The following is a 14,863-nucleotide window of genomic DNA, read 5'->3' on the forward strand; positions in this document are numbered from 1 at the left end:
TCTTGCTTGAGGCATTGGGATGTTTTGATATTTGATTATACAAACCCTAGGTAATCAATTTGTTTGTCGGTTTTATCAAACAAAAATAACTCTTTACTTGAATTTTTTAAAAATATACACTTTTTTCTATAATTAAAATGAGGTGTTTGATTATATTGGGATTTGGTAGGATTAAAAAAAAATTATATTAAAATTTTAGTCTCGCAGTTCATGCGACTTACATTATGAACGAATATAATGGTATAAATTACAAATGAGAGAGGAATGAAGTATAATGAGATAAAAATGGGATGATTATGATTTATTTACAACGATGATTAAGTCAATTTACAATTTGAAAATTTTAAGAGATTTATACAATCATCTAAAATTATAAAATCAAATTGTCTAAGATTATAAATCTTTTAAATTAGTTTTCATATTTATCATGGTAACGTTAGTTTTTTTTTAGGTAATTTAGTGGGTCACCAAAGTTTCAAGTACATAGATTTTTTTTTTACATGTTCTACGAATTAGATAAATTCAAGTGAGTCAAATAAGTCTCATTTAATCAGTTTGAGTTTTAAAGGATATTTTTTTGTGTGCATTAGTCACGGACTTTGATCCACGACTCATGACATATCCATGGGATAATTTTCTACCTCTTCAACTGGTTTTTTTTTCTCTTTACTCGTTATCGATTTTCTCTCTCTCCTCATGTTATCTATCTTAAATGTTTTATTAATTGATTTTTTTTTTATGTTTCTGTTATTCAAAATAATTTAGTCTTTCCCTTCTTCTCTCAGCCATATCAGATAATAAATCAAAAAATGACCACCGTAAATGGCGTTGTTCATCTTGTCTTATCGCGTACTAACACCGGTTCAATTTGATTAACAATTATATAATTAATTGTGTAATTAATTTGATTAAGTTCATAAAATGAGGAGACGAAATTAATCAATATTCAAAAAATTAAAAATTATAAACTTAATGTCTTTGATTCAATTCGATATATGGTTGTACGATTAATCGTATTTGGTAATAAAAATAATTGAAATTTATCAATACTCATAAATTAGAAGTACTTATAAGCTCACACCAAATTACATTGTAATTCATTTGATTAATTGTATAATTTATTTGATTAAATTCGTAAATAGAGTAAATGAAATTAGTCAGTACTCAAACCATCAGAAATTATAAAGCTTAATTCCACTGCTTTTGTACTTACATCCATTGAGATATAATTTTGAAATATGAAAAGTGGAGGGATTGAATTTCAAAATTACAAAGAATTCAGGGAACTATAACGTATTTTAACCAATTTTACATTTTATTCCATTCTTAGGCTCACTTTTTTTATGGCCCAAATTTAGGCCCATAACTTTAGATGGAATAGGCCGCAAAAATCTTTACACAGAAAACCCCTTCCGAGGGTTTTAGGCAACCGATTCGTGAACAGAACAAAAGAAAAGAGCCAGCCAAATCTGCCGCTTTCTTCTCTTCCTCTCTGTTTGTTTCCCCAGAAAAAAACACTTTCCGGGAAAAAAGAAAACGGAAGCTGTAAACGTTCGATGGCTCCGGTAGACGAGCGTTTTGTAAGCTCCAAAGCGGAGCTTAAACGAAAACAGAAGGAAAAAAAGAAGGCAAAATCTGGTGGCTTCGAGTCCTTAAACCTAAGCCCTAATGTCTACAGAGGAATCAAGCGGAAGGGATACAGAGTCCCTACGCCGATTCAACGCAAGACCATGCCTCTTATTCTTGCTGGAAACGACGTCGTTGCCATGGCCCGGACTGGTTCTGGGAAGACGGCGGCTTTTTTGGTCCCCATGCTGGAGAAACTGAAGCAGCACGTGCCTCAGGGCGGTGTCCGAGCTCTCATTTTGTCTCCGACCAGAGATTTGGCCTTGCAGACTTTGAAGTTTGCCAAGGAATTGGGAAAATTTACAGGTTCCTTCTTCTTATGATGTGGAATTTAAAGTTAAATTTTCATTATTCATAATTTATCTTTTATGTTTTTGAATGATTACAGAATTAGAATTTTGAATTTTATGCAGCAAAATGCAGGAATTTAGTTTTATTGGTAACCACTACATTTGAATTTTTTTTTTGTTCTAATCATTTGTTTATTTTTAATAAAACATGATCACGCTTTTTAGCACTCTTTGAGGGAGCCAAAAGCTATCAGTAAAACTAATAACCAAATGGAACATTAGCTTTAGATTGTAACAGATGAGTTTCAGAGACCACTGAGGATTTTATCTCCTAACAAATCTACTTTGTCCTTTCATTATTGTAATATCGGTGATTTGTAGTAACTGAATAAGAAATTGGTTTTAATTGGCTTGCCTTCCTTGATGACAACTTACATATAATCTCTTGTGTTCATTTTAGATCTTCGGATTAGTTTGCTTGTCGGCGGTGATAGCATGGAAAGTCAGTTTGAAGAGTTGGCACAAAACCCTGATATTATTATTGCTACTCCTGGTAGACTGATGCACCATCTAGCTGAGGTTGATGATATGACACTTCGTACAGTGGAATATGTGGTATTTGATGAAGCAGATTCCCTCTTTGGCATGGGTTTTGCTGAACAGTTGCATAAAATTCTTACCCAGCTTAGTGAAAACCGTCAGACCTTGCTCTTTAGTGCAACTTTACCAAGTGCCCTAGCAGAGTTTGCTAAGGCTGGTCTGCGAGACCCTCAACTTGTGCGGCTTGATTTAGAAACCAAGATTAGCCCTGACTTAAAGCTTGTTTTTTTCACCTTGCGTCAGGAAGAAAAACATGCCGCACTGTTGTATTTGGCAAGGGACCACATTAGTTCTGATCAACAAACTTTGATATTTGTTTCCACTAAACATCATGTAGAGTTCCTTAATATTATGTTTCGAGAGGAGGGTATCGAGCCTTCTGTGTGTTATGGTGATATGGATCAAGATGCTCGGAAAATTAATATTTCAAAATTCAGATCAAGAAAAACTATGTTGCTTATTGTGACAGACGTTGCTGCTAGGGGTATTGACATACCTTTACTAGATAATGTTATTAACTGGGACTTCCCTCCGAAGCCCAAAATTTTTGTTCATCGTGTTGGACGAGCAGCAAGGGCAGGTAGGACTGGAACTGCATTTTCCTTTGTGACATCTGAGGATATGCCATACCTTTTAGATCTTCATCTATTTCTGTCAAGACCAATCAGGGCGGCACCTACTGAAGAAGAGGTTTTTCAAGATATGGATGGGGCAATGAATAAAATTGATCAAGCAATTGCAAATGGAGAATCTGTTTACGGACGTTTCCCCCAAAACATTATTGATCTTATTTCAGATAGGGTTAGGGACATGATTGATTCATCTGCAGAACTAAATACTTTACAGAGGACATGTACAAATGCTTTTCGTCTGTATTCCAAGACTAAACCATTGCCTGCAAGGGAGTCCATCAAAAGGGCAAAGGATTTGCCCCGTGAAGGCTTGCATCCTATCTTTAGAAATGTACTGGAAGGAGGTGAATTGGCAGCACTTGCGTTTTCTGAACGTCTGAAAGCTTTCAGGTAATTTCTAAAGCCTTTCATCTGGGATATACTGGGCTTTGTGGTTAAGTGCTTCTGTCTTTTTGGCTTCTCTGTGTTCTTCCAAGTCAAATTGTTATTTGTAAGTTTCTTAAGCTGCAAAATTTTAACTTACTATCAATGATTTATGCTAGACCCAAGCAGACCATTCTGGAAGCTGAAAGTGAAGCTGCTAAATCAAAGCATTCTCAGGTAACTCCTCAATTTTTGTGGCATTTTCTTTCTATTATCAATGATGATTTTTTTCTTAAATTGGTTAACTTTCTTGCCTTCGATTCTTACATTTTTCTTTATTCTGATTACTCTGCCTTTTCTTTATTTCTTTTGAATATCTTGCTTTTTTGCACTTCAAAACCTTGTATGAGAATTATGCTGCATTCCTTTGGTCATACAGTGGGTCGATGTGATGAAGAAGAAGAGAGATATGCATGAGAAGATCATTAATTTGGTTCATAAGCAGCGCTTTAGCAATCATGTGGAAAAGGTAATTTTTGTTATTTAGTAATGATATCCATAACAGTATCCAGCGAGTCTTCACCCCTATCAACCATGCACCCACGCACGGAAACTGAACTTCTGATATTGATATAGGGTTCTTATTGGTTTCTGTGCATGTCATTTTTGGAACTAGTTAAATAGTCACGTCTTTCTCCTGATCTATTTTCAAATTCCGTGGTGTTGAGAGGTTCCAAATGCTATGGCTTTGGGAAGAAGTTTATTTAGACCTATTTTATTTACAAAAACTGATTGATAATGAATATTTTCTTTGTTTTCATTTTATTTTTTGGCCTTCAATTTTATTTATTGTCTCATAGCATCTGTTCTTTCTATTTAAGTCGATCTTTGATGCATGCAGGAAACCGAACCTGACATTACTTCTTCAAAGATAAATGACACAAAAGGTATTTTCCTTACAATTTTTTAATTTCTTCCTTCTTATTGGAGCTTTGTCTTCCTTCCTGACGAAGTCCTTAATGTTCAAGTAGTGTCTTATTTTATTTATTCTCTATTATTTAGAGTGGCAGACAGGCAGAGTGAAGAGGGTAACAGTAGCTATATTTTTTGGTTTTGAATGGTTGAAGCTAGCAAAGCTCATAAGAAATAATCTAGGTCTTTCTGTCACATTTGTTGGCCAAATGTGAGCTACCTCTTCAAGTGGGATAAAAAAAAATCAACACTTAATCAATGAATAAGTCGGTAGAACTTGTTAACAAAAATGCATGTATCCAAGTGTATTTTTCCCAACAATTATATGTATTCGTTGATAACTGATGGCTCTTCTTGGAGCGTTCATTATTTCTTGTTTTTTCAGTAACAATTTTTTTTTTCTTTTCTATAGTAGAGGCTCGTGGTTCTAAAAGAAAGGCAAGGAGCTTCAAGGATGAGGAGTATTACATAAGTTCTGTGCCAACAAATCATGTATGTTAATTTATCATCTTCAGACACAATTCTTTTCTATTGTGGTTTCAATGTGTCTATGATATTTAACCCTTTTTAAATCTTATTGTCTAATTTGAGCTTTCTTTCAATTTGTTAACTTGCTAATGCCTAACGAGTTTGTGTTCATATTGCTATCAGCATACAGAGGCTGGTCTCTCAGTAAGAAGTAATGAAGGGTTTGGATCAAATAGGTAAATTTCAGATCTTGATACCTTAGCTCATTTTCCAATTTGGTTCTTTCCCCTTGCTAGTGAGGAGTTAGGTGTATAAATTTAAATTTCCTGGAATAGTTTGGAATATAACTCAGCATTTTTATGCTTGAGAATGTTTCATGATAAGTCATTAACTTATCATGCTATCTAAAATCCTTGTATATTTGACCCTTTCCTGTCTCTAGCTCACTGCATATCTGATTAGCACGTGTGCATTTGCATGCATTGCTGCAGAAAAGATTCTACTTTAATAACGTTGTGCATCTGTGCTATTATAATGTGAAATGAAATTTGAAAATGACATTTAATTTTGAAACATTTAATTTGGGAGTTATCCCCCTTCTAAAATGGTTGCATTCACGCTATTAATTTTTTATTTGCAGGTTGGAGTCTGCTGTACTGGATCTTGTTGCTGACGATAGTGAAGGTTTGCAGAAACAAAAATCCAGATATCATTGGGATAAGGTGGATAGAACTATTTGAATACTGATATTTTATCTTTATCCTAAACAAATTATGTTTTTAGCTCAACTCATATGAATCTTTTACATGCAGAGGGGTAAAAAGTACGTCAAATTGAATAATGGTGAACGTGTTACAGCTAGTGGAAAGGTACTTTTTACTGCCAATATTATTTGTGCTTGCCTTTCTGGATGTTCACTTCCCTTTAGTTTCACCTTTCAAGCTTATTGGTTTAAGTTAAATTGGATGCTATCTGTGTATCTCTACTATAGTCAGTGAACTATTCTGGTGCTTAATTGAGCTTGATGGCCATGCTCGTTCTTTCATTCATATACATCCCTAGCATTTGGCTTCAGTCTGCGATGACCTAGGTCCACTGCTTTTTTTCCCATTGTTCACTGCGGTGCAATATGGAGCAAATTTGCTCCACTTGTTCATTTTAAATAACTTCTCCTTTATGTTTTTGTATTCCCGACTTATAAGGCCTTCCAGGTTGCAAACCTGTTGTTTTGCCTAGACCTCAAAGTTTTTGTAAGTGGTTCTATCAATTATCTTCCTAATGAATCTCTATTCTAGGCAATTCTTGACTTGTATAAAAGAATGGCAAGGGTTGTTTAGGTAAATAATATCGTCTGTAATGGCTGTCTTAATGGAGGTGCTGTAGTGATTAGTAATGCAAAGTTGGTTAACTAGCTCAGTAGCGTATGTGGTCGTTCGGGACAATTGACTTTCATACTTTTCTGTTGTTTGCAGGTGAAGACAGAGAGTGGTGCCAAAATAAAAACTGAGAAAACAGGAATTTACAAGAAGTGGAAAGAACGATCTCACAAAAAGGTATATTTGAAGGGAACCACCAACGGAGAGAATGGTGAGGCAACAACAATTTCATCAGGTTGGATTATGAACTTTTTCTCCACCGGTTTTGATTGCTATTATTATTCTGATGATAGAAAGAATACATTATTTATTTCGGAAAATATTTCATGCAGGAGACTATCGGTCACGAGGTAATGGTAGAAACTTCAGAGGGAACAAGAAATCACAGCATTCTGTGCCTAATGCTCATGTACGTTCAGAGATCAAAGATTTCGATCAAGTGCGAAAGGAAAGGCAGAAGAAGGCAAATAATAAACTGTCATATATGAAGGGCAAAGCCAACAAGAAAAAGGGTAAAAATTTCGGTAAAAGTGGTAAAAGAGGAAAGTCCAAGTAGCTGATTCCATTGTTGCAGTGTCTTCGGGAGAGCATATACATATAGGTCAGTACTTGCTAACCAGAAGTGGATTCAAGAAGTTTTCGGCCTTTTTAACGAGTATTACATTATACCATTTATGATGCTCAAGTAAAAGTGGGTTCTGGAAAGAAATTTTGAGTCGGCCACTGTATTGTTTGGTTGAGGCCTTGTGGCGCAAAAGAATGTGAGTAATATTATAGGTTTTCTCATCATTTCATTTCTTTCAGACTATTGTTGATGGATTAGAACTTTCATGTTACTTTCTTAATTTTACAAAATATATGTTGTTGATTCTTTCTTTTTCGATATCCATATCCATATCCCATACTATATTGAGAATTTGAAATATATCCAAACAAATACTCATTCCACACATTGCCAAGTACAATGCAGATCATCAGGGTTCTGTCAAATAATACTTTTTAATATTTTTTATAAATAATAAAAATATTTACAACGACAATGATTATTACCATGAGTTTAAAAGTTTCTCTGCATTCTTTTATATGTAAAAATTAATATTTATAGATATGAACGTTGAACATATCCTTCAATGAGCTGTGTGGAAAATAGTGTTGAAGGTCCGGTGAGCTTGAACCGCACAAGCACAATGCACGGAGGTTAAGTTCAAGCAACCACTCATAACAAGGGAGTGCCTTCCAGAGCAGGTATGAAGTGCAGGGAATGTGTCACATAAAGCCTGAACTGCTGATGGAGTCAGTGCCGTACACTGGCTTATATTCAGACTTTTTAGACCATCATCTTCATATCTACCTTTCATCGACGACTCCCACGTCAAACCTTTGTTCTTCACTCGGCTGTGAGCCAATGAGTACATCGCCCTGTCCGTGATGTTACGGCAATAGTACAGTCCGAGCGACCTCAAATGGAGGCACTCATTTGCTAAAGCAATCACGCTATCATCTGCACCAATAAGCCAATAAATGTTCTTTATAGCATGCCATGCTTAAACCCTCAACTTCTTTGATATAGTGAACATGCATAGTGTTGTTATTGAATCAACATATAATACTGTTATTGAGATCATGAATACTCTTTAGGTGTCTGTAAAACATGGTCCAGGGATAGGTTGACAAAATTTTAGGGGAAAATAAGACGGGCTTTCATGTTAACCAAGATATTGAGGCTTCAAGGAAAAAAGTAGGATCGTACATGTATGTTACATTGCATTATGAGATGCTAATAAGCACCACTGTAAGGGATACCTGTTATACGAACACAACCACACAGGTCCAGGCATCGGAGATCATGGCATCCATATGCTAAACTCATGACTCCGAGATCGCCAACATTGTCACACCATCCCAGATTCAAAGATTGCAACATATTGCAGTTTCGTCCAATAGCCTATTATCAATACAAGCGATTCATTATCTTCTTACAGACAAGCAACTGATTTTTTGTCAGCAAGTAAACAATGACCCATCATGATATTGTTCATACCTGCAGTGCATGGTCAGTTGCAGCTTTAACACATCCGCACAGATTTAATATTTTTAGTTTTCGACAAAAATTAGTCAAATACGCGAGAGCTTCGTCGCTGAATGATGTGCAGCCGCTGATGTTAAGCTTTTTAAGGTTAGGACAACCGTGAGCCAATGCATACAAGGAGCGATCACTAAGCTTGAAACTTTTACTGAGGTCCAGGTCCTGCAGATCGTGACAAAACTTTGAAATAGTCTCGACAGCATTGTCCTCGAGCTGTGGATTCTCTTGGCGCAATATCAGAGTTTGCAGTCTGGTGAATTTAGGTGCAAGAGATAGAACCAAATTGTTCATGTTCTTTCTACACCTGAAGATTGTAGACAACACAGTTATTAGCAAGTAGGATACAAAGGAACAGGACACAGAGTAAGCCATCCGTTTATCTTTACGAAAGGCAAGACCAAAACACGAGATTGAAGATAAGAAAAAGGCCAAAAACAGAGCAAACTCCACAGACACAACAACAAATCTAAATGCAGTTAAGCAAGACGAGAAAGTTTCTGGCCAACATGTTAGATATCATGTATCTCAAGATCTCTGCCCTAGTGATGCTGCCATCGAGGATAAAGCATTGAGAAGAAGATGGGACAGCCTAGAAAAGAACCGTGGAATGACAATCCGTTACCACAGAAGGCCAGACAAATGAGTCAATAAGCTGCTATATGTCAGAAACTATAAAGGTTATATCTTAGAGCTATGGATAAACAAACACAGAACAGCAAATGTCCTTGTTTTTTGCATTATATTAAAAACTCTAGCTACCACGAACATGAAAGCCTTATTGATTATCTTAGCAATAAGAAGGTTTGAAAAAACATGACATGTGTTTGCTAGCTTCATCAGATACTTCACAAACTGTAAAACTTTTCATTATTCCAAATTTTATTACCATTTGAGAGATAATAATAGCTAAAGCATATCAACAAGAAGCGAAACATAAACAAGGAAAGCTAAAAGACCATATATAGTATACCATGAGAGACAGAGTTGTGTGAGACCCAAGCAAACGGCATCCCTCCACCCACTACAGACACTGGAAGCAACGATAGCAGTCTGATCATCGAGTAGTGAAACGATTCTCAACAGCAGCTCCACAGGGATATCTTTCCACTCAGTGATCCCCACACCATTCATCTTAACTCCCTCACTATTCCCAGCTGCAACCATCATCAGCTTCTCAAAGCATAAGTTCAAGTCTTCATTCCCAACTTTTGCTTCACCAATCATATTCACTCTCTCCTTCTCCCACCACCAATTCCACACAAACTTATATGCATATGTTTTCAGATAGATTATAGGTCTTGATCCTATAACCAGGCATAAAAAGAATAGTCAGAAGAGATTAAAAAACCAAAGAGAAACCATCGAATTCAGTGAGAAAAGACAAGTGCCTAGAAAGAAAAACGAAACCCATGTGCCAAAACCTTGAGAAACTAGCATAAATGTACAATAGAGATAAAAACAATCAAAATCCTAAATCCTTTGAATTTTTCTCAAGTACCCAAGCTAAAATTATACCATCCTTTTCAGTTTAAACTCTGCTGGTCGTATAATAAAACAAGTTACTCAAAAGAAAAAAAAAGCATGTTTTTTTTCTTGGTACGAAAAAAAAAGGAAACCATTTTAGCCATAATCAGTGAAAAAAAAAGGAAACTAAAGCAAATCCAATTTATCTGATTGTATAGCCAAAGAAAAAAAAAAGTTGATAGCATAAAGAAGATGATCTTTTTCTTGTAAAAGATGGAAATTTTAACCTGCTTCAAAATCATCGCTCAATTGCATAAGAAAAAAAAATCGATGAAACAAAAGTAAACAAGGGAAAATTCCCAAAAACAAAATTTTAGTTAAAAAAAATGAAATTATGGAAGATCAAAGATTATGATCATATACCTTTTGTCGTTCTGGGTTTTGTTTATTTTGCTGCATTCGTTTGTTCTTTACATATTCATCTGGATTTTGTTTCCATTGAAGAGTTTATAAAGAAGACATACAAGAGGGTGCAAAAAAAAGAAAAAGCGAGGGAGTAACGTACGAGGAGAGGATTAGCGACGTCTATGCCGCCACGTGTGTTAAATCAACGGTTGACATTTAGTGGGTCCAACTTATTGACCCCACATATATATATATAGTGAAGGTTTTTTATCATCATTACCTGTTTAACAGTAAAGAAAGGGAATGGAGTCAAAATTCAATAACAAGTTACTGTTTTTTTCTAATCTATTTGGGAAAAAAAAGTAGAAAAAGAAATAAATATATATATATTTGTGGAATTTTGAAGCAATAATTTTATTTTATATTTCTTAAAGGAAGAGACTTTGACATTAATTTTATTTTATATTAACATTATTAGTATATTTGAGTAATTTGTATAACATTTTACATGTTTAGATATTAAATTAGACCCAAAAAAATAGATATCAAATTAGGAAAAAGTATATTAAATTGCATCTAAAAAAAGATTCAATATCAAATAGGGGTGTTCAATCCGAACCGAACTAGCATTAATCGAATTAACCGAACTTTTTAAATCCTTAACCATTAACCGAACCAAACTATTTCAGTTAGTTCAGTTGGTTAACCAAATTAACCAAAATTTTTATATTTTTTTGTTAAAATAAGTATAAAACATATCAAAAAATAAATCGGTAATGTTTATTTAACCGAATTAACCAAAATAAAATTAACCGAATTGGTAATATATAATATTAGTTGTTTAAAAGTTCGGTTAATTTGGTAATTTTCCGATTTCGAATCGAATTAACCGATAAACAACCACCAACTGAATTAGATCGGTTAACTGACCGATTAACTTAATTAGTTTGGTTTGGTCGGTTGATTTTAACCGAAACTTAAACACCTCTAGTATTAAACTAAGAATAAGTTTCAAATTCAGGGTATCAAATGTCAAGCTTTAGAACTATATTGAACCAAAAAAAAGTTTAAATACCAAATTTTTTTTAAAAAAATTCAAGTGCTAAATGTTATAATAAACCTTGTTTAAAACCGAAGCCGCACGACAAGGAAGGGAAGAAGAACAAGTTTCTTTGTACTTTCTTTTTTCTTTGTCATTATTACTATTTTATTTTCTGATTGGGTAAAATTAAGGGAAATATAATTTTCCTTTTCGAGATAAAGAAGTGGGACTACAGAGATGTGGGGTTGGGGTTGGGGTTGGGGTTGGGGTTGGGGTAGGGTTTGGTTTATGTACGATCTTTTCATGTCTACTTGGACTTTAAAATGACCCTAAAACTTTAATTAATTAAATAATTAATTTAAATATATTTTATGTTATTGATTGAGTTTTAGTTTAATTGGTATTTATATTGTTGTCAATGTAAAAAGATGTGGGTTCAAGTACACTGAAATACATTATTCTCTTATTTAAAGGTTGTGGAAGGACTATGTGGAGTTTTAAGCATGGTATAAAAAAAAGCAAATATAATAAAAACCTATAATGGAATTATTTTTAAAATTTAGACAACGTGATATATTTTGTAATGTTTACATAGTATTGTATTGTATTTTTACATATTTAATTTTATGTATATAAATTATATAATATATAAAATAAATAAATATATTACAAAAGTATGAAACAGGTCAAGCTCAAGCATTGAATATTGAAATCCAAGCTCGACCCATATTTTAAATGGGCTTAACTTTTTTTTTTGTTTAAGTTCATTTTTCGAACTTACTATTTTTATCCAGTATCTCAGCTCATAAATAGTTCTAGGGGGACATATGGGCACATTTTGAGTAAGAATGGCAATGGAGTGGAGCAGGCGAATGTTGGTAGATCCACTATTGCTACACAGTTGGCACGTTTTGCTCCATCATCTATCCTACTTCACTATGGATGTATAATCCTAAAAACTACTACCACCTTCATGAATGTTGGATGCATCTATCCTCGTCCCGCCCCACTCCACCTCACCTCTATCTAATTCAATATGATTTTTAAAATACAAGTACCACACTAGACATTTTATGAAAGTATAAGTATCGAGTGTAGTATTTTATCAAAAATATTTAAACATAAAACATAATAATATTTTCTATTACACATACATTTTTACTAAAATAATAATTTAATATGGTAGAATAGAGTGAAGCAAGACGAAACAAGTAATTACCATAATCGTTCTATATATATACTGTCTAAAAAATCCACCTATCCGACTCTATATCTACTTTTTCAAAAGAAAAAGATCCCGTCCATTATACAAAACAATTCAAGCTTTGCCTTCACTAATTTAAAAAAGGTGATGGTGAAGTCCAATAGTTGCATGGGTCATCTTATTTTTACATGAATTTATGATCATGCGAATTTAGTTGAGTTGAGGCCATGACTTTCTGCATGAAATCATAGGAAAAGTATTTAGCAAATGTAAATAATAACACTATTGAGGACAATTAGGAAACGAATCATTTTCACAAATTTCCTCTTATCTTCTCCTTTCCATTTCTTATTTTCATTTTACTTATCTCATTATCTCTTCATTTTCCCATCTTTTATCTAAAAATTACTAAAATACAAATGTTGATGCCCAAACCATTTTACTTATCATGATTTAGGACCATTACCTTTTTCATCCTTTTTTTTCTTTTTTCTTCACTATTTTTAAATGGATTTTTGGACCATTTCTTCCTTTTTCTTTTTCCCTCTATTTTTTTTTCTAAAAATATGATTTCATGTATTTAAATTTCATTTTTTATTTTTTTATATAAATAAAAAATTGATTATTAAAAATGATTTTTTTTAATGAAATAAACGAGATGCCCCGGTAATGGAGTTTTATTATTATTATTATTATAGGGATTTTAGTTATAGCTATAAGCAAGAGGGGGACCATTTACTGATTCCTATATCTATATCTGAATCTTGTATTCTTGGTGGCCATTACAATTGACCCATTCTTTTCTCTCTTTTTTTGGTTAATATAATTTTTAGTCCTTGAATTTGGTAATTAAGTTTATTTTGGTACTTGTATTTTTTTTGTTTACTTTAATATTTTAATTTGGTAATTAGGTCCATTTTGATTCCTGAACTTGAATTCTATTAAGATTCGATGACATCTCATTTTGAGATTGCAGCACATCATTTGAAAGCTTTTAAAATATATACTCTTAATTTTCAGGTGGCGACGTAACACAATCTCAGAGTGTCATGCGTTAAACTTTTACATTTGTCAAGTTTATCGATCAATTAAGTATTAAATTGGATAAAAAAAGTATATGTACTAAGTAGACTGAATTACGAAGTTTAAGGATTAAAAATTATATTACCCCTTTCCCCCTAATTTTTTGTGTGTGATTTTGTTTTCCTTTTTAACAACTATTACATGCATCTCAATTTCACAGCCAATTGGGTGGTAAAATGAGATTATTGATTTCTCAGGTTTCAAATAAAGATGAGGACAGAAGCGACAAATTTGTTATTACAATTCGGTCAATTACATATTGCAGTGTGAATAGAAAAAGAGATAGGAAATTTGAAATTAGAATTTCCATTTTTTTTTAATATGGAAAAGATTTGGATTCAAATTTTGAATATTAAATTTAATATCAATTAAGATTTCAAATTAAGAATATCAAAATTTACCATGACTCAACTTACCAAAATTAAATCTTAAATGTTTTTTTTAGAACATAAAAATCCAAAAAAATTACATTAAAATAAATCTAATTTTCTAAAGGGGAGGCCTCAAACACATGTAGTCTTTCTCTCCTCTCTTGTACAAATTTGGCGATTCCATCAGCTTTCCTGTTGTCCTCCCTAGGAATATGCCGAAGGATCCAATGTCCTATTCTCGATAAAAGATTGTGAATTCTCCTAACCAACACCGAATCTAAACTATTAGGAGACTGATCATGAATTACGTTGACTGCCTCTATGCTATCAGTCTAAATTAGCACACTATCATATCTCTGCTCCAGAAGAAACGCTAAACCATCCATGATGCCCCATAACTCAGCCTCAGCAACAAAATAAAATCCCAAATACTTGTTATATCATATGATCCACCTTTCATTTCTATTTTGCAATACTCCCCCTGTTGCAGCTAATGCGATATCCAATTTGACCACACCATCTAACCTTAATCAAATCCAATTACTGCGCAGGGAAGAAAGTGAGCTTGTAGTTTGCAAATCAGCCCTTGTTACCTTATTGTTAAAGGAGACATACTGTTTGACCCAACTGTAGAAAACTTTAATAATTTTCCTTGCACTCCATAGAATATCCTGAAATGTGAGAAGGTTGCGATTTTTCTAGATACGCCACACAATGAGACCAAAGATTCATTGTCAATCAACGTCCCCCAAATGTATCTGTTGATGGTTCCGTAGATTTGCTGCTAGCTACTCCACTAGGCCACGTAAATAAAACCAAGATAGCTTATTTATTGGGGCTATATACTCCCAAATATCACTAGATGCAGGACAATATCTTAA

General features: G+C 33.7%; 2 protein-coding genes across 3 annotated transcripts; one reads left to right on the forward strand and one right to left on the reverse strand.

The window, feature by feature from the left end:
* The first annotated feature begins 1,402 nt into the window (after nucleotides 1-1,402).
* On the forward strand, nucleotides 1,403-7,210 carry LOC107910406 (putative DEAD-box ATP-dependent RNA helicase 29). Of its 2 annotated transcripts, none has more exons than XM_016838234.2 (11): nucleotides 1,403-1,932; nucleotides 2,377-3,538; nucleotides 3,691-3,748; nucleotides 3,951-4,040; nucleotides 4,413-4,458; nucleotides 4,896-4,975; nucleotides 5,135-5,187; nucleotides 5,592-5,673; nucleotides 5,764-5,820; nucleotides 6,424-6,562; nucleotides 6,660-7,210. In XM_016838234.2, the coding sequence occupies exons 1-11, from the start codon at nucleotides 1,557-1,559 to the stop codon at nucleotides 6,881-6,883; spliced, it is 2,367 nt and encodes a 788-aa protein (XP_016693723.1). In that variant the 5' UTR covers nucleotides 1,403-1,556; the 3' UTR covers nucleotides 6,884-7,210. The 2 variants fall into 2 exon arrangements, with proteins under 2 accessions (XP_016693723.1, XP_016693724.1); XM_016838235.2 differs by having other exon boundaries at nucleotides 4,899-4,975.
* A 97-nt stretch (nucleotides 7,211-7,307) lies between these two features.
* Nucleotides 7,308-10,455, reverse strand: LOC107910407 (F-box protein SKP2A). Its single transcript, XM_016838236.2, has 5 exons — nucleotides 10,301-10,455; nucleotides 9,384-9,717; nucleotides 8,369-8,717; nucleotides 8,131-8,272; nucleotides 7,308-7,828 (listed from the first exon to the last, which is right to left on the reverse strand). The coding sequence occupies exons 2-5, from the start codon at nucleotides 9,635-9,637 to the stop codon at nucleotides 7,455-7,457; spliced, it is 1,119 nt and encodes a 372-aa protein (XP_016693725.1). The 5' UTR covers nucleotides 9,638-9,717; nucleotides 10,301-10,455; the 3' UTR covers nucleotides 7,308-7,454.
* Nucleotides 10,456-14,863: the final 4,408 nt, after the last annotated feature.

The sequence above is a fragment of the Gossypium hirsutum genome, chromosome D02, assembly GCF_007990345.1.
Source record: "Gossypium hirsutum isolate 1008001.06 chromosome D02, Gossypium_hirsutum_v2.1, whole genome shotgun sequence".
NCBI classification, from domain to species: Eukaryota; Viridiplantae; Streptophyta; class Magnoliopsida; order Malvales; family Malvaceae; genus Gossypium; species Gossypium hirsutum.

Excerpts from the sequence above, each read along its gene's own strand:
- LOC107910406 (XM_016838234.2), top strand. The coding sequence starts at position 1,557 with ATGGCTCCGGTAGACGAGCGTTTTGTAAGCTCCAAAGCGGAGCTTAAA. Across the intron at positions 5,188-5,591 it reads GAAGGGTTTGGATCAAATAG|GTTGGAGTCTGCTGTACTGG; the intron begins GTAAATTTCAGA and ends TTTTATTTGCAG. Across the intron at positions 5,674-5,763 it reads CCAGATATCATTGGGATAAG|AGGGGTAAAAAGTACGTCAA; the intron begins GTGGATAGAACT and ends TTTTACATGCAG.
- LOC107910407 (XM_016838236.2), bottom strand. The coding sequence starts at position 9,637 with ATGATTGGTGAAGCAAAAGTTGGGAATGAAGACTTGAACTTATGCTTT. Across the intron at positions 8,718-9,383 it reads ACACAACTCTGTCTCTCATG|GTGTAGAAAGAACATGAACA; the intron begins GTATACTATATA and ends TACAATCTTCAG. Across the intron at positions 7,829-8,130 it reads TGGTTGTGTTCGTATAACAG|ATGATAGCGTGATTGCTTTA; the intron begins GTATCCCTTACA and ends TTATTGGTGCAG.